Here is a 26,631-nt window from a genome sequence, read left to right as displayed (position 1 = left end):
CGAAAGCGCGCAGCGTACCAGGCGCAGAATTAGCCCTTTTTCTTTGTTTGTTTGGCGGCCCAGAAAAGAAATAAGCAGCACGATTTTTCTTTGTGGGCATATGTAATGTATGATATCCGCGCAAAAAAAAAAAAAAAGGAGGGGGGGGGGAGAGGGCAATTCGGAATATGGCGTGCTTAGTGATCGAGGTTCCTGCGTGTACTCGACTCATTCCTGGAAAAATGCAATACCTCTGACAGCGGAGAAGGGCCCGAAAAGCAGCAAATAATCGAGGTTTTCCTACGTAACAGGTTCGAGGAAGCAGATACGAGGCACCCTGTGGAGCAGGGCTGCGAATTAATTTCGCCTAGATGGGGTTCTTTACCGCGGGTCGAAATCCCAAAGTACGCGAGAGTTGATGCATTTTCCCCTGTAAAAAATGAAACCACGAACGGTTGGATGTAAACCCGCAACTCAGTAGCAGAACGCCAGGACTTCGGTGCCGATTTGCCACATATAAAAAAAATGAGATAACAGCGAAGAGTTTTCACGAGCCTAAGAACGCAACCATATGCGCAGCTATCAGTCGTCATCGTCGGTATAGGGTACCGGTCCTACCGTGCGGTGGCATCAAATGCATGACACTTTGCAACCCCTGTTACAAAAATCTTTCATGTGAATGACGAAATGAATGGATGAAAAAGCATTAAGAGCATCGTTGGCATGTTTGCAGAAAGGTAACGTGAGGAATGGCAAAGACAGACTTTCTTTGTTCCAGATGGCTAACGGAGGCCAGTAATGGTCAAATCTTCTCTCTAAACTGTCAGCACAGCCGCTCACAAGAATTCACGCGCACGCACGCGCGCACACACTGTGCAAGCAGTACCAGCGTCACATGCGAAAACGTGGGCGTCTGTCTGTAGCCTCGGAGAAGCCTCCACCCTCCAGATGCACCACCCATCATCCGCATCAGTCTCACTTATTGTGGTGGACACCCGAACCGCACACGATACGATTTTTGTTTAACATAGATCACGATTACAGGTCGCCGGTTCGAATCCCTGGCACGAGCTAAGCTCTAACTTAACCAGTAAGTTTATGCTGCACGAAACGCTGAATCGTATGAAGCTATCCGGAATATTCTGCGGCAAACAGTTATTTCCGACCCGCGGTGCCCACTACTACACTGACGGCTTTTCGACTGAACGAGCTGTATACGCTGTCCCGTAAAAGCAATCATTAGAGTAAGATCAGCAAAGTAAACGTCCAGGATAAATCCAACCGCTTTCACCAGATTACCGCATCAGATGTCTGATCGTCCGTAATTCCTTTCTTGCCAGCCTGTTAGCAAGGAACACACAAAATCTCCCAGGATAAGTTGTCTAGCTCTTCGCGGAACAGGGACAGTGTTGCCTTGCGTCAGCGCGCACAAGGCGGCGGAAAACGGCGGCCGCAACGAGACTCGAGCCCAAGCCCTTTCCGGCCGAGCCAGGACGAGAGGGAACCGGACGTCTCCACGCTCGCAGCCGCCGAGGAGCCCGCCAGACGGGTCGCCTCCGGCAGGGCTGACAAGCGTCATCGAGACAGGTGGGGGGCTCCTGACGAAGACGTCAGTGTCAGAATAGCGCCCGCGAGCTAAATCCGTTTTAACGGCAGTTCAAACCGTTACAGGACGGAGCACGCGTTCGTAGACTATTGGTGTCACGACGCTTTTCGCGCACACACGGCAGCCGCGGCGAGTCAACGACATCGGCAGACCCGCTGACGGCGCACCTGGGAGAGCCGCGACCCGCAGCGGCAACAAGGTCACGCCGACCTGTCGCGCGCCGCCTCCGCCGCCACCCACCGCTGTCTCCGTTTCCCGCGCCATTTTTACCCCCCGCGGGCTCCGCCGCTGCCTGTGCCCACTGTTTGCTCCGCAGAGACAACACGGGATTTGCGTCGCAAGCACGAAAGCCTTCGGAAAGTAGGTCCGTGCGGCGCTAAGCGCGTTGCGATGAAGCGCACCCATTAGATGCTGATCTCGTAGTTGGCGTAATAACACGCGCAACCTCGATATTATCCATGCAGTCCGAGCTTTTCGGAGCGACATCAACTTGACTCCAAAGAGAATAAGATATGCGGGGAATGGCCGCCACGCGCCAGCATATAATCCGACACGGACCGTGCGTGTACGCAGCTCGCTTCGGCAGGGGCGCTAAGATAACAAATTTGATCCATGAATGGGCGCCCAATGCCTTTTCGCGGCTAAATGCCCTTGTAAAGCGCTGCCGAGCGAGAAAACAAACGCGGGAAGGACAGCCCGCGGCGTGGCCGCACCGAACGACGTGCGGACATATATGCGCGGGAACTGCTCACGGCGTGTATCCGATAGCGAGCATAGCGGAGAACATTTCTTTCTTTCGGGACAGCTTTCCGAACGACTGCGATAAACGTACGCGCACGCAACCGAGTGGTGATCAAGGCGAGCGGTTCCGCCCCTCGAGTTTTTTTCTTTTTTTTCTGCGGTATTCCATACTGCAGCAAGGTGGAACAGTTCGTTACAAGGCGAAGCGAGCACATAGTGATACGAGGACACGAAAGGACGATGCAGCATATTTACAGGCTGGATGAACAGATGGGCACAGATAAAGGATTATCCTCTGCCGTAAGCAAGCGTTCCCCGAAAGTTTCTCTTATCGTCCGTCTCTCCACTGTTGCAGACCGTGAGCGTTGGTACTTTTTACGCACGCGACGCTTACAAAAAAAAAAATCACTAGGCGCGTAAAATCCAATCGACTTGCCGTGAGGATGAACATAATCATCTGATGAAATCCTTGAAAACGCATTTGCCACTTCTAGATGATAAAAAGGCGCAAGATCACGTTGTTGCCGACAGGCTAAAAATAGCCATTAACGACACTGAAATGGCGGATTTAAGCGGCGAAACCCGTTTAGCTACGCCTCTGCAAGAGCACAGGTTTTGTCGTCTGCGTTAGCTATCAGGGCTCACCCTCCGGAAGAGGGGGGGGGGGGGGGGGTAAGCAAAAGCAAAAAAGGGAATGTCGGTTACGTGAAGCTGCCGCGTAGCCTAGGAAAGCCGGCCCTCCGGTAATGAGCCACAGCCGAGCGGCGTCGCGGTGGCCGTGAACTTTACACCGACTCCGCTCGGCGTCCATAAGCGCCACGCACGAGAGGCAACACTAAGGAAGCCGGCGCGCCGTACAAACGACTGAGAGTTTTCACGCGCGAAAGCAACGCAGCGCCGGGCAAACACAACAACGATGAAAAGAGTGCAACAAAACATCCCGAAGCGCCCTCCTGATGAGAACAGGGGGCGAGGGAAAGCAAGAGGTGATCGTGACCTCCAGTTTCGCGCCGCCAAAAGTGGTTCGTACGGGCGAAGCCGGGCCAGCGGGCGCCTGGGAAAAAAGGCGGGGGCGTTTCACAGGTGGCTCAGACCATTCCGGCCAGGATGCGCGCGCGCTCGCCCCGCGGGCGGCGGCAGCGAGAGCGCCGCTTTCGCACTCGCCGCGCACGCAGGTTCCGGCCATCAAGACGGAGCCGGCAACAGTGCCCGCTTTTCCTCACATTCGCCCAAGAAAAAAGGAGCGCAACAATAACCCTTCCCTACGGCGCCTATATTTCAAATTGCCGCTCCTCCCCAGGGCCCTGTCTCTGCTGCTCGCCTCCTTTTATCTATTGGTGTCGGAAGCGGCGTACGAAGGAAGCCCGACGTACCGCTCGTAAAACCTGAAAACGGGAACAGGCAGAACAAGTCGTAAAAGGACGGCGAAAAGTGTCGCCGCTTGAGACGAGACCGGCAGCGCCACCGCCACAAGGCAACGAAGACAGAAGGCAGCTCGCCAGACGCGGCGCCGACAAAAAAGCGCCTCCCAGGAAAATCCGCGGGAGAGTACGTGCGGTAGTCGAAGAGAGAAAAAGCGCAAATCGCGCACCGAACGGAAGAGCGCCCGCCGAGCTACGCTGCGGGCGCTGGACACGGAGGATCAACCGGTTCGCGGCTGTCACGCGGCTGGCGCGTCTCCCTCCCGGAGCCGCCACCACGCGCCCACCGAGACAACCGCGGCTAACGGAGACGGCGCAGAAGGCGGGCGTGGAATCGGGCTATGTCGGTGTCTACACGCCGTTCGACGACGCCGTCATAAAGCAAAGCGCCGACGTCTTCTTGACCCGTGACGCTTCTTGCGTAACTGTCGTGCTCTCGGCGAGATCGTTGCAGGCGGACTAACCTAGCCTGAATCGCTAACGAAGGGGCCTCTGCCGCTTCGTTGTTGAGTTGTAGCCCACTATAGCACACCAGATGAAGTCGATCCCTAAGGTCGGCTTTGCTGCTTTGCTAGAAAGAGAGGCTGGAAGCCAAACTCTCTGGTAAACCACCAATCACGACCACGCTTGCTGAAGGTCAGACGCCCGTCGAAACGGTTTGTTTAGTTGCAATTTCCAGTACATTTGCGCAAAGACTGGCTAAGAGAAGACGTGAATACGCTAAGAGAAGACGTGAATACTGATTATCTTCATGAAATGCTTGAAGCGCTGTACTGTACAGTTACCCTGGACTTTGATAAGAATAATTACCCCTAACAAGAAATGATCCTGATAGAAATGATCATGGTACAGAGATCATGCGATCGCATCGAATAAATTCCTCCCCTATTAAAACTCGCAAACGCTAACACTATTATTGCAGCTTTCGACCTTCACACAGACGCCGCAGTACAGAACAATACATGCCAGTACTGAGCCAACACGCGGCGGTCAAATTTCTTTCAGATCATACCTTGTTAACGTTTAATAGAGACAGAATTATAGCATTGCGATTTTCCAACCCAGGTAGCTCCGTCTGGGACGGGCTCAGCGCCGCACTGGCACAGGTATTCCGTTCCAGCTGTAACTACCTCACTTCTATAACTGTCGCTGCTCCCACAGTGCAACTGTCCACAGGATAGATGAATATATTGACGCATAGCGACAGCTAGAAGGCTTCCACAGCTGTCTTGACATTTCTTGGTGCAGCTCCAGCGGAATGGCGGCTATTATATATATATATGAATGTACGCTATAGTATAAAAGCGGCTTTTCCCCGACAAAGGGGGCCCCTTCCAGCCAATGGCGTCGGCCGATTCTCATGAACCTGTCAGCGTGACAATGAACAGAGTGGCAGTTGAAAGTCTTCTCCCCTCGCTGTCGAGATAGTCCCCTCGCTGCATTGTCACGCCACTCCCTCTGGCTAGCAGGTTCATGAGAATCGGCCGACACCACTGGCTGGTAACGGGGAAAAGCTGCTTTTTTCTCGACTTGTATCCGACTATAGCAAGTTTCTGGAACATCTACGTGCGGAAAAATTTCACATCGGAATGTGAATCACTCACTGTATTGTATTAAAACAGTTTCGCGACGTCGCCGGTTGGAACAGTTCTCGTGTACCTCAGCAAGACTCATGCTGCCGAACCATGGCTACAAGCACTGCGTCAAGAGAATAGAACTGATTTGGTCGGTACTACACCGCAAAAGTGTTTTTGCCGCACTCTAAACCTAGTGCGGCAAAGACAAGGCCCTCGCTTCTGCGACTCACCCCTGACGTCATTGGGAGGCAAGGTCGTGCGGTGTAAAGGGCCACTCACCGGGAAAACAGGCGACCCTGGAGAGCAGCAGCCTGTGTCCCAGCTGGCTCATGCTGGTCGGCTGGACGAGGCTGTTGTCGCAGTAGCCGTCGTCGTGCTCCTCTTCCCTCGAAAGCGACGTCCGCTCGCGGAAGAGGGCAGACAGGCCATCTGCGAGGAATCGAGCACCACTACATCAGCGAGTGAACGTTCATAATCATTAACATCCCCCACCACCATAACACCAGAGTTAGGTCATTGCACAGACAGAAGTCTCGCCACCACAAAAAAAAAAAAACCTCCAGTCAAGGGCGGTCCATGGCTTACTATTATATTAGAGGGGCGGTTGGAGGGAGTGCGAAGGAGGGGGGAAGCGGTCGCAGTTGGACCAGTTTTTCTGGCACATTTTTGGTAAAAAAAAAAAAATAGGTTCAGCGTGGTTTTTGAAGCGAAAAGCTTCACTAGGCCCGTCAACACCGCGCTTCGCGTGAGCCGGAGCCCAGATTTGCCACTTCTGCGCATGCGCGAAAACGAGCGACGTCACGAGCAGCGCAGGTGGCCGCCGACTCCGTAATGAAAAAAAAAGAATAAAAATAAGCACAGAAACGAGAATAAAAAAGAAATGAAAGAAATAAAATATCAGAAACAAAAAACAAATAAAAGATAAACAGTGCGCAAGGAAACTTTTATCTTGGTGGACACCCGAACAGCGCCGTAAGGGAAGGAAAATGAAAAGAAAATTGGTTTTAAGGAAAGGAAATGCCTGTCTCTCATATCTTGGTGTACACCCGAAAGGAATGGACACCACAGTACAAGTCTCTAAAGCAACCTTCTAAGACAGCACCGTATTCACTACACGCGAGTCTCCGCCTCTGTACAGGCAGTGTGTGGACGGCCGAACGCCTCCACCGTTATCGTTGTGCTCCCAGTGCATTGTGCGCGAACTGCGACAGCCATGGCGTCAAACCAAGCACAACTGCAGCTTTTCGCTTGTATATCCAGGCTTAACCACAGCTAAGCCACTGCCAATTTTTTATATGTGAAATTTCTCGCTTTCCGACATAAAATCCGCCACAGCCTACGCAGCTACAATCGTACTGCGTCTACCGCGGCTGCGCTGTGCCTGCGAATTTACTAACCTCTCACTACAGCAAAAAGTTAACACATTTATGAATGGGTCCCGCGAGACGTCCCTTCGGAATCTCTTATATCTGGGCACTCCGCAGCGTACAACGAAATCTCGGTACACCCGAGTTTTACCGCTTTGCCTTCATCGAAGCGCGCCCGTTGCTGCAGTGTGGACACTAACCGTGGTAAAACATGGTCAGCGCCCATGAGTCACTACGGGGCAGGAAATCTCGCGAGCTTTACTCACGTACCACCAAATCACCACCCATTACAAACACAGCCGCCTCACCATCTCACTATAGACGGTGGGGCTACAACTGTACACAAACTGCCACATCTCACGCTACCTTCTTCATCGCTGCCACCCCACCCTAATCCCTCTGCTCCACATGTGGGGCTTCCAAGGCCACCCTCATACACTAATGACCCATGGCAGCACCCGCCATGGGAGGCCGCTGTGCGAGCTGCTCAACCAGCAGGCCAAACATGGACAGAGCTCTCTGTGAAGCCCAGGCCTGTGAACTCCCGGACAAGTAGAAGCCCACCCGTGAGGATCTTCTTTATTTTTCTTTCAAATAAAAGTTGTTACCACCACCGTGACGGGTCCTTGTCGCACAGAATCAATACCGCGTGGTGGAGTCTTATATTCGCCACGTTATTTCGCACAAAAAGAAAAAGCAAGTAAAAGAGCACTAAACGACAGCAGACGTTTACCATCTTTTCGTCATTTCGTCGAATTTTACAAAACGAGTCACTTGTCCCTTGAACTGACAAAACCTGCAGCGCCAAAAATTACTTTAGTATACTCCTGCGGCCGTTGCAGCACACACCAACGCAACAGCTGATAGCCAATTCGCTCTATCGACGACTTCGGAAACGCGGAAATAGTTGCCATTAACAGCGAAGCTGCAACGCGACATTTTGTTCATTCGGGTATACAAGCTGAGCTTCCCAAATCTGACTTGCATCGTGCACAAAACCGCTTTCTGATCTAACTTCCCACGAAATTTCACTGGCGACAAAATTTAACACTGTATGCCGTGAAAGTAATGAAAACCTCGCAGTCCCACATACAGCGTATTAGGCAGGCGCCCTAAGCAGTGACGAGGTAGAAAAAGTACTGTTCGTGCAAAATCTCTGGGAAAGCGCTCACGCCGAACCTCGTGTACGACATGACTTCGCTCGAGATCCGGGCGCGTATGAAATAACGCTCGTAACAAGGTAATTGGTATTACGTCGATATTTATGCAAAGCCGGTAAGAGGTGCGCACATCGCATAAACAATACCTTGGGCTTAGTTTCGTACAACAGTGGCATAAAACCGACGTGCGCTGATGTGGCGATTAAAAATGAGGCCAGGCGCTTTTCTCGCGACCAACAAGCGCGTACAGGGCTGTTTGCGGACGCCGTTGGTAAACAATTAATTTCTCCTTACCGATAATATATCAAGCACAACTTCTTAGTGCGTGAATATATAATGAGGGAACTTCATTAGTAACGCTTTTATGAAGGATATATAGAGAGCTGAGCGTTTCTTTATTTTTTTTTACTTATGGGCTCCGTGTACAATTTTATTTTTTTGCCTAGTGTAGAAAAGGGAAACGGTCAGCGTGCAGAAGGGCCTCACGTTGTTAGGCGCATATAAATCAATATCGCCGCTCTAAGCCAGTTTTCGCACGGCAATAATGATCTATTCCACGAAGCAGCCAATACACTGGCCATTCTATGGCGGTGGACACTGCCCGTCTTTGTGTACTATATTGCAGTGGCTATCTGGAGCAAGCACTTGTGAAAACCAATGCCGCGCATTAGAGGGAGGCTGGTCTATTCATTTAGTCCGCCCTGGGGCACGCCGGCGCTAACAGGAGCGATTTCTTCTGCTGAAGTTGACCACTATTAAAGCACGACGCCGATTAGGGTTGCTGAAATATTCAGACGCAGGTGAGAGACCCTGCAGCGACGATGGCACTAGCAGTACGTCAGGCGTACTGCATTTGTCAGAAATAAAAAACTCAAGGGGTATCATCCTGAGCTGTGCTCTGTGACTCGTTAAGTGCACACGCAAGAGTTGGAAATCAACAAGAAGTTAAGAGAAACTATCGCCCTCACCCCTCCGAAGCGAGTGCCAATGATGCGCTCCACTACAAGACCCCACTACAAGCACCCACCGATGCACTTTTCCCTTCAAATGCACTTCCCTGCGTTCGAGCACGTAATGAGACGCAAAGCGGCTGCTCACTCCGCGAACACGGTAGAGCCAGCGCGGTCTGCTGTCGTGACAGCGCGCATGGGCCCGCGCGATTGTTCAATGTGCCGCCGGCGGCCGATTTCATCGAAGGCATTCAGCTCGAAGACAAAAGTCGCGGCAATCACCGCCACCCCGCATTCGAGGGGAGCGGGCAGGTGGGGAGGCAAGATGACGCAACGCGACGATTCAGGTCAATGTAAATACTGATCGGCTCGGAATTCGACAAGTCCAAGAAAGGAAAGGCCACAATAATGCCGGGTTGATCTGCGAGATGGCACAGCGCTGGCCGTCTCGTCGTCGGCGGCGGTTGGCCAGAGAGCCACCATAGGGGGTCCCGCGCTTAGTCCCGGGCGCTTTCCTCGATGGTTTCCTATCGGGGGGCGTGACTGGGAGGAGGAGGAGAAGGACGCGGCGCTATGTAGGTTAGGCAGCGGGAGCACGCGAACGCGCTTTCGATGACTGCGGGGACGGCTGGCGCCGAATGTGCAGTCCCCTCTCCTCCGGCGGCCGCTGCTCTTCTCGGGCAGCCCTGACAGGCCGACGCACTTACTCACGCAGCCACAACAAAGACACACTCGCCGGGGCCACCAGCGGACAAGAAAACAGGAGCAGCACACTCGACGGACAGCGAGAAAAGCAGCGCGACAGCGGCGGCCGTTGCGTGCACGTGGCTGATCATCGCACTGCAGCTCGCACTGCAGCCGCGGCAAATTATCGCCGACGTGAGAGGCCGAATGAAGAGCGCCCGGAGCCGATGGATCCCCGCATAACCGGCGGGCTTTCGTTTTCCCCGTGAAAACGCAAAGTGGCATCAAACGGCACCGCGGCCCTCGCCCTCAGCGGCATACTTTTGCGTGACCTTCGCAAAGCGCGGAGGCTTTCCTCCTGTCCGCAGCTTCCTTCCTGAACGCGTCGTCGCAGCAGTTCTCCGAGCCCGGTCATTTGCTGCCTCCTCACGGTCAGTGGGGAAAAGCCGCTGTACACAGCGACGGCGAAGAGTGCGCCGAGAATCATCCGCGGGTGCACAGCCTTGTCAAAAGAGTTTGCCGACATTCCTCGCTGATCGCCATGCGCACTTGGTTCTGACGACACAGGCCCGGTAACAGGGGCGTCCACGGCGCATGCACGAGCAGGCTGAGAAGGCATACGAGGCCCGCAAAGAGGAAAACAAAAGAAGCGTCACTCCACGCCCCACATCCAAAGACGGGGGAGAGCAGCCGGCGGAGACGAGAGGGCCGCCCCTTCTTTCGCCAAGAAGGGGGAGTGTCTCTCGGGGCGGCCTGCAGGTCGACATGCTGCGCATACGACGAATCAAGAACAGTGGCAATGAACTTGGCGCAGCGTCTATTTTGGCAGTGTCTCGAGAGGACCCCCTCCGCCGTCGGCTTAAGCCCGGCGACATTCGGTCCTTTATAAGAGCTGTGTTTGCCGCAGCTCGAGGACGGAGTTTGCGGGCACCCCTGAAAGAGAGCGGCTGTTAGAAGGGCGGCCGTGCAGCGGTTGCGGGGGCCCCACGCGTTGCACACGCCCACGTTTGGCTCAGCCGCGCAGCGGTGACACGTGCGGCCGCCGCCATCAGCGCGCGCTGCATAGCTGCTGCGAGCACGCTGAGGCGGCCCGCACTGGTGGCTTCATTTCGGAGCCCCACCGTGATGCCACTGATTGGCGTGTCGAGAGATGAACTGGGAAAGTACGCTTAGAGTGCCGCAGAGTCAGTGCAGAAGAACAATCCTCGAAACTGTCTGGGAAGCAGCATTCGTTACAGGTAGTCATTACGCAGTGACAGTCGCGCGCTAAGATTCTGCCGATCAAGATGTGCGAAGTTCTCGTTCAGAGGTTGATTCAAAAGTTTTCAAGCAGCTCGTCTCTCCAAGGAAGAAACACACTAAGCTGCGACAGTATAACTGTAAAGTAGACCTGTAGGGTACCTCGACGACGGGGAAAAATACAAATTACGCTGAACAGAGAGCGCGAAACTCCGGCAGCGCACCAGACTGCGGCCGCTGGCACGCGCTGATAGCGGCTTGGGCGCCTTATGCCGTATACGTGGCACCATTTGGATTCTTGCGAACGCTGTTCTGAACGTTATTTTATTGCCGTGAAGAAAGCTTCCATCACGAAAATGACAGCACAGGGAGTTTCCTGTGATGCCCTATAGAAAGATGAGGCTTGACGTGCGTCTCTGCCACTTTAATGATTTCTGAATCATTTCATAACTACTTACGTCGGCCTTTGAGCGACTGAAGTACTCCCGAGTGCGCCAGAAGACTGCCCAATAATGGCTCTTCAGTTTCGTTCTTGCAAAATGTGCCACTAATTTTGACGATGTTAAATTTAGCTAAAGGGACACTGAATACAATACCATTAAAATTTTGATCTTCATAAATATGGATTTCGTGGCTCTTTCCAGGCATGTAGGTGTTTGTCAGGTAAAAAAAGACTGGTGACAAAATAAATGGTACTTGAAAATTGGATTCAAACATGTGACGTTTACACCGAAAAGAATCCGTGCAGGGGCCGATTTATGAAGAGGGGGTGTCGTCATCCCCTCAAGCCAGAAATTTTACTAGAGAAAACATGTTGAACGCCACTTTAAGCCGGAAAAAAACTCCCAAGTAGTACACGATTCAATTGGGACCACCCCCTACAATTGTGGCCCTCATATTCGCCCCTGACTCCGTGATCACCGTTTTGGAAGTGAATGGGGGTATAAGCTAGCCTATGTGATCCGCGTTGCAGAATTGTGTCGATGCATGCACTTTACTTGCGAAATTGGCCGGTGATGGCGACACCTGCATTTAATTTTCGGGCCTTTTACAGCTTATAAAGGCATCATTTTCAATTGAAGATGAGTCTTTGTTGTTCTATCAATACAGGTCAACTTCTGTTTGTAATCAGAGTCCCTTTAAGTGTAACTCGTAGTCTTTGAATCAACGCTCATATTCGAGCATTACGACGCCCAATATTACTTGACTCGCTGAGCTCAAACATTACTGCATAAATTAATAAAAAAGCACCCCCGCCTCTCAGACCTCAAGCAGAGCAAACGCGTCACCCATGGCACTCCGTGGCCTAGATGCCCTTGCGCCATTAAAATCAAATGAGCATCTAAAGGGTTCCGCAGGCTAAACGACATCAATGTTAGCAACAGTGCGATAGACACAGGGCTCCCCTTTGTGATAAAGAAAAATGTAGCATGCCAACCTCCATTATACGACTTGCTGCTCCACTTCCAGTAAAAAAAACCTGGCACAGTAATCCTTGTTTCTTCGGGGCTCACTGAACCGCGGGAACAAGCGCGCCGACCGGATAATGGATGATGTAATTTTACGCGGGCATTTAGCGGCTGGGAAGACCTCGGGCACAGTGAATTTGGGCGACCCTCTCGGCGTGCATGTGCACGAGAACCGCCTTTTGCGCAGCGTCGTCTCGCGTTTCTAAATATGGACCCTGGTTTTGGGTCGGCAGCGAGTCGCAGCGACAAGATGATTCAGAGGGATAACAGAGCAAACGTCAGCTTGGCCGCCAGTGAGGAACCGCGGTGGCATGCACGGAGGAATCTGGGAGCGAAAGCCCAAAGATACGCACGGGAGAGCGAGCAGTCTGCTGCTTCAGCTATCTGCCTCCCGGAGGAACCGCCTCACTGAAGGGCAACTGTCTCGACGGCGTCAGTGCAGATCAAATCGGTTGCCAGACCTGAGCGCAATGCTTTGCTGAAACCTGGTAAGGGTCCATATCCGCAAGACCCGACTGGTCCAAACTACGTTCCAGATCGCGAACAGCTCGTCGCGTGATTCACCGGCACCGTATCTCACCCGCAAGCGACGCGATGCGGTGTAGGTATACGTCCCACAGTGCTCGTTCCACAGACTTCGACACCATTCACGAAGGCTCTGGCCTCTTTAACGAATACTTTGACATATCGAACTGCCTCAATAATAAAATCTCGCGAATAAACCTTGAAGAAAAAAAAACTAAAGAGCTGCTTCTTTCTGGGGATAACACGTAAAGTTTTCTTTCTGGGCGGACAACTGATATTTGTTCCCTGTTTTGAGTCGTATTTCATGCACAGAGTAGCTCTTACTTTGGCGTACAATTTGTCTTCCGGTTTATAGTCCTGCCCGTTGTGTTTCCACGGGGAATGTTCGTTAATGGCATAGTTTATCGGCATTTTTCTTTTTCCTTCTGCCTGAAGTCTATAAAATGTACATGTTTTGTTCTCGCAATGGTTTCATGGCAAGTATTGTTTCTGTTATGATGGCCCACACACCCATTTCTGAGGCCCATAGCGTTCGTAAAATTTAGACAAACACACCCATGAAACCAGCCAGACGTGTTGTGCATCGTCTCCGCTTCGATGCGCAATAACTTGCGCAGAGTAAACTATGCTGTATCCATGCTGTCAGGGAGCCATGGCCTCGTCATGCACTTTTCAGGCCTTTGCTACGCCTCCTGAAGCGACTTTGCAACAAAAAGTTCCTAAAATCTTAAATTTCGCCGTCCCCTTGAATTTACACGACAGGCTTAGTCATTTGCCTTCGGTTTCTGACCTAGAGACACGTGACTCGGTCGCACCGAATGAAATCATCCCTAGAAGACTCCATTGCAGTACGCAGACGAGTTGAGACGAGCCGAATATTGCGTGATAGGGTGTCGCTGATTCACGTTTCGTCCGAAAAGCACATAAGTGAAAAGTGTTTTAGCATGCAAACGTAAAATTATAAGACGTCCTACATAATACCACGCAAAGGTACACAGTGCTCGTGTCATCCGCGCCTCTCTGTTTCGTTTTTCGAGCTAATTTTATACATTTACGTTATGAACCAAGTAGTCTAACTTCACGCTCTTGTTTAGCCCGCGCAAGGCTGTCATGAAGCACGTCGGTGTCCCACTGTTCACAACTTACTCGGACGAGTTCATTTGCGATTAAAAGCGAAGCCCAGCCGATGACTCGATCCCTAACGCTAGTTTAGGCATCAGTGAACCGCCACTAACGGCCAATTACATGCTAATGAAAAAGCGCGACGAAGGTAAAAAAAAAAAAAAACATTCAGGACACCATGTTTGCGCCGAGATGAAGACAAAGGAAGCAACAGGCCGTTTTTCTTCGGGAGCGCGAATATCGCGTAACCAAAGTTCGCGCTTTGCTGCTGTCTTCTTTTTCTGCGCTATAATGGACGGCGCTCGCGCGCGCGCGCCGCGCGCTCCCGATTTTGTCCGCGCTGTGCTCGGACGCGGCGGCGGCCGGCGATTCGCGAAGTGACCGCGCTCCGAGAACGGGTTTCTACTCGGGGGGCGTTCCTCGGCGATGTATCTCACGTGACAACTTACAAATGAACGCCCGGCTGACACAACGCGCTCTCTTCTACAGCGCCGAAAAAGCCTTGAAAGAAGGCCGCCAAAGAGGTTTCTGGTCCGAATACCAGGCCGAGATTCGGTCTCCCGATAATCAACTTAACCTGTTCATGCAGAAGCCAATTAAGGGCGCGAGAGGAAGACGACACCCGGGAGGGGGGGGGAAGAGAGAAAGAAAGCTTTCATCGAACCCCCCTCCCCCTCCTCCCGCTGACCAGAGGGCACATCGTGGGATGGTGTCATCACGCCAGCAGGGCCGCCTGGCCAGGCAGCAGCGAGCCACACGCTTCCTGCACGTACACGCCTTGCATTTCGGTGCTCCCGAAACCTAAAGCGTTCGCCCAGCAACGAGGAACACCCGTTCTGGGGGGACAGTGCGTCGGAATCCCTCCGTGACGAAACGAAGGAGAGTTTTTGAGATTGTAGATATAGCGACTCATGAGGGGAAGTTTTTTTCGAGGGCTCTGAGGAAGCTGCATCTGTGCGTTCGCTATTCTAGAGTGTGCGTCGCCTCAGGACAGACACAGATGCAGCGCCTCTTCCCGATCATGACCTCCCACATAGCTCAACGCTGAGCCTTACTGACGCCTGAACAACGTCTTGAGAAGTAGACACACACAAACGTGCATGCAATGAGCACTGGAAGTTGACATTCTACCCCTGTATTGGCCCCAACGCGACATCTGACATAAGCCAATTTAGCTTCATGGCAGCATTGTCCAGTGATGCTCCGAGCGGCAGATTATATATATATATATATATATATATATATATATATATTTCAATCGCGACTGCCCTTTGATACCTAAAAACGTAAGCTCAGTTCATGGGCGCTGAAGGCCGCATTTTTTATACAGCTGAACTTCATCTATGCTCCGCGCTTTTGACAGACGATAACAAACTCGATCTTGACTAACTGAATGAAAAGGTTACAACTACTTCTCTAAAATGCTTGAAACCTGGAGACAGAGAGGACAAATCAACACACGGTATCACTGACAAACATTGCCCGATGTTTCGGTTGTTCAAAGCAAAATATAGGCCTGAAGGATGTAGATTACAGATATTTGAATAATGAATGCAATGATCTAGCGTACGCTTGGTGAGGATTTCCGTATGAAGTACTCAGCGTGTTGGGTGTTATCTGTACCGTGAAAGCCATATAGATGAATAAGTAGTTCGGAACATAAAACGGCAGCCAACGTCGACAACATGGCGTTCCGCAGAACATTGGACCAAGACGCCAGACACAAAGTAACATTCGGTCAAAGTTACGTTTTCAAAGCGCTAGCTGCACACATGAAAGGAAACACACACACGACGAGGTTGTAACCTGTTCCTGCTTAGCCTTTCTTGTATGCAGCTAGCGCCTTCAAAAAGTAAGAATGATATACCAACTAGCGGAGCCATAGCTCTTCTGACTAAATTCGGTCAAACTATCTGCTTTTGTTCCCAAAACACTGCAATAGGGCATGATACTATGCGTGGTTCTTTAACAGTGGTCGCGCAAATTCAAACGGAAAGGCTCAGCTTCGGGGTTGTCACAACAGGGCTGTGGCGTCATTCTATCTAAGGATACCCACCACTAGCGCATAATGACTGTACATGTATGCATTCATGACCCCACAGTCGTTCAGTTAAGGTCATGTGCGCTACACTTAAAAAGCCTCAGTGAAAGCCGGAACCAGCCGGCCTTATAACGGTAAAGCAAATGGCCGTGTAACGACGGAGTCTTAGCCGACGGAAGGTGTGCTAAGAAATCACCAACGAAGGACTCTATACGATCCCAGAAAGCTATTCAAAAGCCTTAATCAGCGACGAGAAAGACCGCTTTGATACATAAACAGCACCGCCCTTTCTGTCCACTGGAGTTGCTACGCGATGTCTTTTTCAGCCGATGATGAAACGGTCAGATACAGAAAGGTGGCGCGAGAATGTGCATTTAACCATTTCGAGTGCTAATTAAGAGAGCGTATAAATGTGGCATCACAGTACATCTATATTACGAAGCCACCTAGTACAGAGACCCAGGCCACAATATGACATAGTGCAAGGCTGACTTGCGCATTTGCATCACTGATTTCCGCAATGGCACATACAGGTTTAGGTAGGAGCCTCCACAAACCAGACTTTAACAGACAGAGACTCTGCTGATGAAAGCCGCGCTAATCATTGGGGCCCTAACACCATCGGAGGGCAAAGGCAGAACGCACTCAGCTTCACTCGCTGGACGACGTTAAGCTTAGCGCCGAATTCAACGCAGGTACTACAAAGCGATACGCCACAGGATAACTGCACTAATTCGTTACATACGCGTTGCCAGCTCTTAGCGCTTGCTGCCAGCACACGCGCGCCGGTTCCTACTTGACGCGTCGACGAATCACAGTTACCGAGCACGCCCACGGGGAACGGAACGGAGAAATTCCACGCAGCCGGCAAGCGCCGCAGTACGGCAAAACGTCTCGGGACAGTTTTACGGCCGTACTCTAAACACTCGCGCGCGGCGCGAGCGATGTTCGATCACCGCGATTGTCGGCTGCGTGCGTGGCCGCACGGCGCGCGCTGGGCAAAGCGAGAAAGAAGAGAGGAAAAAGAAGAAAAGAAAGAGCCGCGAGAAGCAATAGATCGCAGGTTAACCCCGATTCCGGAAAATACGCCGCTCCGATAATTGTGCGTGGGCCGCAAGCGCGCGAAGGGAGAAAGCACCGCTACGAAGAAATAAAAAAATAATAACAGAAAAAAACGAACGGAGAGAGGAGAAGCAGGCAAAAAGCGATCGCGGCGAAGTCGCGGCAGGAAATGCGACCGTGACTTGACGGGGGAATTCAGCGCCGGCCACGAGTGCGCGGGTGGCTCGGCTGCATGTACGCGTCGTCCCACTCGCGCGAGATTACCGAGAAAGCTGCCGCCCGCCGCAGTCGCTTGTCTACGCGACGAGAGCACATAATCGCGTGCGCGGGGCGGAGGACGGTGCTACAATTTTCTTGGCCTGTTGCTGCTCGTCTGGCATTTTTGCTTATCTCTGCACCGCGCAGCCGATTCTGCCCCTCCTCCGCCGCCGCCGCCGCCGGCCGCCGGCCGTCGCGGTCGCCACAGCCTCCCTCCCAGCAATGCGCGCTCCCTTTCGGCGCCCAATTCTTCGGCGGTGGCGGAGGTGAAAGAACGCCGCGGGACGTCGCTACGTGCGGCGTATAAATTTCCGATACTGCTAAGCAGGAAATTCTCATCCGAATGCGTAAGCGCCCTGGAAGCATAACAATTCAAGGGCCGAGTGTTGTTGTAAAGCTCAGCTCCCAAAGCCGCTGCTCGGCTGAGGTCAGCCTTGCGAAACCGGAACACTCCCATTCAAGATTTCGTTTTTTGTTTTTTGTTTCTCGTTTGCCGTCGAGTCGCCCGGAGACAAAAGAAATGCGGAAAGACGGGGAAGGGCAACGCAGCACCGTTTCCGCACGCACAGGAACTGTCGGATCTAAAGCTAATTTGCATATATGCGAGCAATAGAAAACGCTACGACGAGGAACTTGCAAGGGCACACCGTGACACCAAAACACTCCGAGCGCGTATGAGCGCCGACGGACTCGAGAAATGTTCGCTCGACATCGATACCTCTCGCCGCGTAAAAAACTGCGATTTTTTTTTTCCCCGCAGTGTACGAGCCTGTACAATAATATATCGTGCACAAAAGACGCTATTCCAGTTCTCACTCACATACGAAATCATTCCTAAATGTGAGAGAGATTCGCCTTTCCTTATTATCGTCCTATTTCCGGCTGACACGCGTAGTATCAATTTCAGAAAACAATTACTAGGAGCGCTCTCCCCACTTCGCCCTACAGAAAAAAAAAAAAAATGATGGTCGATTTGAGTAGCTGGGCCAAATGCGAAGTAATTGCGCCAGCAGTTCGGTTTTTCCTTCGGTTCTGGTGTTCACATCCAGTGCTCCCGGATAGCAGTTGTTCGGATAGCAATAATGGGTTAATGTCCACATATGCGGAATTGGGCATTCTCTCTACATTCATAGGTCCCTGGTAGTCTTCCTAGCAGTGCAGCGGTCAAGTTAAGATGCGCCACTGCTATTCTATGGCAGGTGCTGACACAGGTGGGACTTGGGTTGCTTGGGTTAGGGTGCGACCCAGGTTGCTCTGCCCGTCCCGCCTCTTACGATTTAATCAGCTGCCACCTGACACGATGGGCAGGTTGCTAGGTGTGTGCGTCAGGAAAGTCACTAGAAATTGAAAATAACAGGATTTAATTCACGAAGTTTCCGTTGGATGTGCTCGAAAAAGGCTGGCCCTCAAGCCGAAACGTCGTGAATTAAATCCTGTTATGTTTTTCAATTTCTGGTGACTTTATCTGATATTAATCAATCAGCTGCCAAGAATTCACTTCTGAGTTATATATATATATCGACAGGTAAGCAGCCTGCCACAAAACCGGGTTCAGTCATACAGACAAACAAACATAAAAGGACTAAATGCGGGCAATGGCCACTTTAGGCGCTAGCGCACTAAAACACGACAGAGAATTTTCTGTCACGACACATATTTTTGTAGTGAATTTGGCCATGAACTCGTAGTAGACGTGAATTCGACGGAAATCGGCCTGGTCAAGCATGGTGACCCGATGAATGAAGGGTATGAATTCGCCACCACTCCTGTCCTCATTGCGAACAAGAAAAGCGTAGGAGTTTCGAAACGTCACTTCTTTTCAACATTGTTGAGTGACTCCTTCTTCGTTTCAGCGAAATCAATAGTAACAAGAGAATTATCTGTAGTATTGCGGTGTCCCTTGGCGTAGTGACGGAACTACAGAAAAATACAATACACAAATCTGTCGTCACGACAAAATAACAAATCATTTTGCCATATTTTGGGCAAGATTCTGTCCTATTTCCGACTGAGGTCTTTTGTACTTTGTAATAATGATAACTATAAACCAGTTGGCATGCTTGCTGGCATCGTCCGTATCTTTACGTAAGCCTTCACATGCAGTATCTGAGATGCGTGCATCCGATTCCATACATTCGTTATTCAGTCTTTTTGCGAGATTATTATCTTTTTTTGTTTCTTGTGCCAAGCTTCCAATCTTATTGATAGCATACGCACCAGAATAACTTCAGTCATATTCAAATTACCAAGAACTTTTCGTACTATCGTGGAAGTGAGTCGCCGTTCACCAATGCTTTTGATTATGCCATCACGACGAAGTTTAAAATCCGGATGTTTTGGGAAGCAACTCAAGCGATTAACATATCAAAGAGGTGCAAATTAGTCACCACTTAAGTGCCCATAGTGTTAACGACACGGTCCCAACGCTGGGGACGCCAGCAGAAACGGCGAGCCAAAATAAAGCTTAATATTCATTGCCCTCCGTTCCATATTTTTTATTATTATTTTTTTCGCATGTTTACCAGATCGCAAGTTCCACTCATCCGAGGCATACTTCCGCCGAGTACACAGCGGGCGAATTCGCGCAGACGCAAACACCACCCGCCGCGCAGCACAGCTGAATACGCAAAGAGGCTGCCATCCAAGGGCACGCACCTCGTTACGCGGGCTCTGCCATCACGGAGGTTCGCCCCGGGGCTACGGGCCGCTCGCGCGTATGCGCGCGGATGTAGGTCGGCCATTCAGTCGACATTGGCGACGCGTCGTCTGCTCCGGCGTATACTTCCTGGGCGTAGAGCGGCGGCCGCTCATTTTGCCGTGATTGCGCGAGCGGCTCTGTTTGTCTTTGGGCCTGGCAAGCGTCCACGCGCCTCGGTCGCAGTGACTCACGCCGGACGCCCCCGGTGCGGGCCGCGCCTCCCGCGTCGTCGTAAATAGGCAGAAGCACTGCGCCAGCTTCCAGCCGAGACGCCAGGTCGGCAAGGTTAGCGCCGCCACACACAACGCCGGGAGCGCCCAAGCAATGACCGACGCGGCTTTCGGCTTATTTTTCTTCGCCCCTCTCTGTATTCCGCGCAGCTAGAGCTCTGTCCTTTGCAGACGCGTCACATTTGTGGAACGGCGCTTGGCAGAGATTTGGAAGGGCGCGAGTAATATACGATCGCGCGCTTTAGAGCCGCGTGCGAACTTTTCCTTTCCGACTATACGACTGCGCCCTGGCGCCCGCAGCGACGCCTGTTGGTTACGCGCTGAGGAAACCAAGACAGTCGCGGGTGGATATAACGGCAGAGGAGTCGTCCTCGAGAAGAAGCCGCGCGATGTGTGGCACAAAACGGACGCGCACAAAGGCTGACTGGGCGAGATGAAACTGGAAACGCTCGGAAAAAAATTAGGCAGTGGCTTAGCTCTGGTTAAGCCTGGATATACAAGCGAAAAGCTGCAGTTGTGCTTGGTTTGACGTCATGGCTGTCGCAGTTGGCGCACAATGCACTGGGAGCACCACGATAACGGTGGAGGCGTGGAGGCCGTCCACACACTGCCTGTACGGAGGCGGCGGAGGAGACGCGCGTGTAGTGAATACGGTGCTGTCTTAGAAGGTTGCTTTAGACACCTGTACTGTGGTGTCCATTCCTTTCGGGTGTACACCAAGATATGAGAGACAGGCATTTCCTTTCCTTAAAACCAATTTTCATTTCATTTTTCTATAGGCCCTTACGGCGCGGTTCGGGTGTCCACCGAGATATGAGAGTTTCCTGGCGCGCTGTTTGTCTTTTATTTATTTTTTTATTTGTGCCGCGTGTGACGTCACTGTGGCAAATATTGGCTCCGACGGCTCACGCGAAGCGCGGCTGTGGTGCGGGTAGTGAAGCTTTTCGCTTCAAAACGTGCGACCTCCCGATAGCGGCCCAGTGCGGTTATTAAGGCTCGGGCCAGAGCGGGCGTCGCGCCGCTATAAAAGGCCGCGGCGGCGCTGCAGGACGCGCAGCGGCCGGATCATTGCGCGGCTGGTGGTGGCTCGGGCGCCGGCAGCGCGCACCAGGGAGGAAGATGGAAAATTGCGCCCAGCAACGGCGGGGAGGCTAAAAAAACAAGCGTCATTCAAATGCACAACGTCGTGTAAAATTGGTTTAGCCGGCCTACCACGAGCGCGGTGCGTGAAAGTGGGGTGGTGCGTGCCCGTAACGACTTCGAAATTGCCACAGCCTTTCCTTACGCACTTACGGGCCAAAATTATTCGGCGGCAAAAAAACGGGCCCCCTCGATGGGCGCGTACGCAATGGCGCGGCTCTCTCGGGTGAAAATAATGAAGGACAAGCGGAGCAGCGGCCCGCAACAATCTTTCTCGCCGATGCGGCCGCGCATCGAGCACAGTGGCGGCATCGAGCAATTACCGAACCCGCGAGCCAGAGGCGGCCGCTCTCATCGACTACGCTGCAGACGACGCACCGAAGCCCGTAGACCACAACGCAGCCGCGCTTTACCGGCGAGCCCGCACACGGAGCGCGAAACCCAGGAACGAACACAACGGTCGATGCTCCGTCCGCATAGCGACCGACCGGGGCTTCACAAGCAGCGGACGTGGGAAGCGGCGACGCAGACAAGAAGCGCCCGATCAAGAACACACCCACTTTGATTTGTCAAAGAAGACATACACTCGCCAAAGATATAAAGAAAATAAAAGGAATTGACGTTTCGGAGCCCGTACCGGTGCCTTGATCACAATGAAGCGAAGGACGGGAAGGGGAGCTATATATGGGCGAATTTTAGAAGGGTGCGCAGGTAATATCTCTGGGAGATTGCCACGGGTCCGGTTAATCGTGTGTGGCGTTGATTGAATGTAAAATTATTCTATGATAAGGCGTTTTGGTAATGATTTTTCCTTTGCAAGCGCACGTGCTGCGTCCCAGTCGATGGTATGGCCAGTTTCCTGATGATGTTGCGCTAAAGCGTTTGAGTTAGTTTTTCCTCTGGCGACGTCATTTTGGTGCTGCTTGAATTTTCCTGTTTCGTTTCTCCGATATAGGAAGCGTTGTAGATCCCCTGTCGAACCCTAGACTTCTTTAAGAACTCTCACTGTTCGCGCTGCACCAAATGTGCCTTGCTTCGTCTATGTGGCAGCGCTGTGGACTAACTGGCCGCCTCTCCATTGGCTGCATGTCTCAAGAGACTGCGTGTAATCGTCGTAATAGAGGATTCGTACACTCAACGCGCCTACATCTGAAGTCACAGGATTATGCGGCTAGAAATGTACTAAAAATACTCGCCCCGACAATTTTTCAATAGAACTGCGCACAGAAGAAGGTCGGAGAGATTAAGTGTCCGAAGCAAACGAGCCGGTTTCGAAACTCCTATCAACACCCCGGTTATCGATCAACATTCTCTGGAAAGTGGCGCGACTCAATAATTCGTCAATAGCGACACTCACGGACGCCGCACTGGGCTGCTCTCGGCCAGGCGATTAAAGAGCCGCTGGTCCGGGTCGAGGACAATTAATCACGAGCTTTTTACTCGAACCCTCGTGCGTTTTATCCGCGCCAGTATAGAGCGTCGATCCATCAAACGAAATGAACGATCACTGCGCTATGCTGGTCAAGCGCCTATTGAGCGCCAGCTGCTGTGATTAATGACACAGAATTAAGGAAGAGCGCGCCATGACTCCTAGCAGGTCCTAATTCTGCTGCGTTCTCCTTTCTATATATTTGTTAATTTTCCTATTTTTACTTCAGAAGCCAGCTGCGGTGGCTCGTGTGGATGAGGTTGCACCATAAAAATAAAAATTCAGTCCCAGATAGAGCAATGAGAACGCGTTATCTACTTAACGCATACACTTACGAACGCCCGATTCACCCGAGCACCAAGTGAAAGTTCAAGATTCACTCCCAACATTATCAGCAAGGATAGAGACTCCCATCAGGTGCCGCTGATGGGAGCGATTCTGGAGAAAGGAAGCGAAGCGTGGAGAGAGGTTGGAAGAGTGAATAAACGAGGTCCCTCGGGCGTTTTCACCGTCCCCACACATCCAACAGGTGAGCGAAACGGCGTCCCTGCCACGGATCAATCTTCGAGGGCACGTAAACGGTGGCCACAGAACACTCCATAAATGGACCCAGCAGCAATAGGCCAGCAGTCCTTGCCGAAATCGAGACTTCAGCCACAGGCGCCAAAAACTGTGCGCCACGAAACTGAGCGCATGCATTGCTTCGAGGCTGTTACCGAGCGGTAGCTCTTTCCCCGCCATTTTGGATGGTGGGAAGACGGGTGGGGACGCAAGGGGAGAACGCTCCTTCGCACGACGGAACCTTCGTACAAAATTCGAGTATATGCTTCAACGAACAGTGAAGAAATGTCCATCCAATTTTCGGTCTCAGTGAAAATCGATTCTCTTGCCCTTTCTGAGCGTGCAGATGTTTGTCCTGCAAAGTAAGAGACACTTTTATAGCGAAGAAAACTGCATTTCAAAACTTTCCCGCAACTCGACTCAAACCCGTGACGTTTACACCGAAAATGACTCCGCGATCACCATTTTGAAGTTAAATCGAAAATGATGAGGTTTTAGAATTTGATGAGTTTAAACTAGCAGCATGGGTGAAATCTGCATGGCTGAAAAGCCTGGCTCAAGAATAAGAGGTTACGTGGCGTCGTCTACAGACGAGGTCGATACGCACCCCATCACTCCTCGCGCACATTTATCCTGATCTATACAACCAGAATTGTAAACACTGCGGCCAACGAGCCAACTACGATCATATCCTACGGGATTGCAAAATAGAGCCACTTCCGGGTAATCTAGTTACCGCTCCTTCCCTCGAGCGGTAGGAGACCGTGCTGGCAAGCTCTGACCCCAGAACGCAAGTTCTGGCGGTGGAGTGGGCTGACAAAGTCGTCGAGGGCTATGTACTCTCGACCACTTACTGCGACTTCTTTGCACCAAGCTCTTTCCGTCGAATAAAATGTTTTACAGTCAGTGCAGGTAAAGCATGCGAAAAATTACGAGGAACTTTAGCGGCTAAAGTGGTGAAAGGCGAAAGCCTGAGTGCTGCATTCTGCTACGCGATTGTTCACTGCACATTTTGTTGGTGCATTATTTAACTGCTAATTAATTACGCTTAAGATTCGCGTTTATGAGTGGAACGCGACAGCGTGTTGTAGTGCTGCCAGGGAGTCCACGGAACGCCCCCACCCGTTCGACGCGATGCCTTGCCCTTTGAACGCAACGCTTTTTGAGGAAAGGAAATGGGGCTGTAATTCTCTGTCATCTCGGTGGACACCTGAGCCGCGCCGTACAGGAAGGGAGGATGTGTGACTGAAAGAAGAAAGAGGGGCCGTAATGAAGAAAATGAAAATTGTATTTGAGGAAAGGAAAAAATTACGCATTAACTGTCTCACATATCTCAGTAGACACTAGTCTAAAATTGTATTTGAGGAAAGGAAGTTGCGCAGTAACTGTCTCACATATTTCGGCGGACACTCGTCAAAATTCGCGCGCGGTGACGTCACGACAATTTGGGCCAATCTGAAACGCGGACAATGCGCCTTGCTCGTCGGTAAATTGGTTTTTGAGGAAAGGAAATGTATCTGTCTCTTATATCTCGGTGCACACCTAAGCCTCGCCGTAACGAGAAGGGAGGAAGATGGGAGTGAACGAAGACACCGTATTCACTAGAGGCACGTTTGTCCATTCCAAACCATCAAGCTGGCATGGCGAAGTGGTAGCGTGCTCGACTCGCACTCCGGAGACTGGGGTTCGATTCCCAAGCTCGGCCAATTTCTTACTCGGTTTTATTTATTTATCTGGTCTGACTAGAAAGGTTAATTAAGCTAATTGGTTAAGTAAGCAATTAGCTAAACTAAGTCCCAGTTACTTGGAGCATAACTATACGGTCCCTTTAATTGGTTGCATGGTTAGTAGCCAGAGTACAATTGGCCCCGTTTGAAATTCGCGCACTGTGACGTCACGACCGTTTCGACCAAATGAAAAGCGTGACATTACTGTCGACAACTGCTGCTTACAACGATGAGGCATTAAAGGCTTCCGCCTTAATATTATTGCGTGAGCATCTAAAATGGTAACGTAATCGCCGGTTAAAGCGGCGTCGGCGTTCAGGCTTCTCTGCAGCGCACAGCGACAGGCAGAGACGGCAGTGATGACGTCACGTACGGCGGCGCTCAGTTTCCAGCGAAGAAGCGGCTGTTTCAAGGAAGGAAACGAATGCCGTCGAAGGTGAAGCTCATGAAGGATTATTCGGCGGCATCGAATGACGCGCGGCAGCAACGAAGACGAAGGCAGCGGACATGAGAAATTTCCTCAACAATGACGTCACCACAAGTTTCCCCGCACTCCTCCAACGCAGTGAGGAGAAGCCTGAACATCGTCGCGGTTTTAATCGCTGATCACGTCAGCATTTTAAATGCTAGCGCAAAGCTACTTTTCATGCTTTACCTAGAAGCTTTATAGATTGGAATTCACGAATAACTCCAGATTCTCAAAAAAGCATTTCACCTTCCCTTTAATGGCGGTGTAACATTGCCTCCGGGATCCGAGCCATAACCTGCAAAAATCAGCCAGTGGAGGCGACACCTCGTTTCATTTCTTGGGACTAAAATTAGCTCCGAAAGGCTCCGTCTTCAGCGGACGCTACGTTTTTGTAGTTGGGATGGGGCAATATACCGGTACAGGCCTATTTCAATTTTCCCTCACTGTCCCTTAACGGCGGCCGCAGTCTGCAAACCGGACAAGGAACGTCTGGAGTCCAAGTGAGAGGAGGTTATACTAGATTTAAAGTGGTTGGTAAAGTGCAAAATCAACACACTGAAGCTCGCTTGCAATTCGTCGCTATACGATACGGTCAAGCTACACGGTCACGCAGTTGTTTTCAACTTTGAAAGGGTCGGTCGGTGCATATCGTAAGCTAGGCAGGAAACTATGCTGCCTTCCGTTCAAATACTATATATGTGCATTTGGAACGCGGGGTACGAGCACTGACGACTTTTTTTCGTCGCTACCTACCTTTGAAAAATCACTTCCTGCTGCAGACAGGCAGGGTGTATGTAAAGCCACGTAAGTTCGTCTGCCCCACCTGCCACGGAAACGATGTCAGCACGCAGCTGCTCTTAAAAATAATGACCAAAGATCCGCATAGCCAAGTACGCGTAAGGCAGTCCCAATGATGAATGCACTCAGTAAAATGAAACACAAGCTGTAGACGTCTCTCGACAAACTATCTAGGCCTGCAAAAGGCAGCCAACCTGTAGACGAAGTCTTCTGGCTATAAATACCAGCACTGGTACTCTGGAACTTCCGCTTATACCATCTGGAATAAGTCCGTGCAAAGCTGATCGCTAAAAAACACTGGCACAGCACATGTGCGCTTACCTCGTGTGCGTCCCAAGCACCCACCTCTCCTGTACACTTACGCATCTCCGGCGTTTA

The 26,631-nt window shown here is 51.5% G+C and overlaps 1 protein-coding gene across 5 annotated transcripts in view; it reads right to left on the bottom strand.

Moving 5' to 3' along the window:
* Positions 1-26,631, bottom strand: part of LOC149350375 (puratrophin-1-like) — a 525,363-nt gene that overhangs the window by 130,471 nt on the left and 368,261 nt on the right. For all 5 annotated transcript variants that reach the window (XM_089579386.1, XM_089579388.1, XM_089579387.1 and 2 more), the window contains one exon: positions 5,604-5,753. In XM_089579386.1, the coding sequence (XP_089435512.1) occupies positions 5,604-5,753 (150 nt within the window). The remainder of the gene's footprint in view (positions 1-5,603; positions 5,754-26,631) is intronic.

Source organism: Amblyomma mixtum, chromosome 3, assembly GCF_055824585.1.
Source record: "Amblyomma mixtum isolate Tamu chromosome 3, ASM5582458v1, whole genome shotgun sequence".
Lineage (NCBI taxonomy): Eukaryota > Metazoa > Arthropoda > Arachnida > Ixodida > Ixodidae > Amblyomma > Amblyomma mixtum.
The sequence above is the reverse complement of the archived record's forward strand: the minus strand, read 5'-3'. Positions and strand labels throughout refer to the sequence as shown.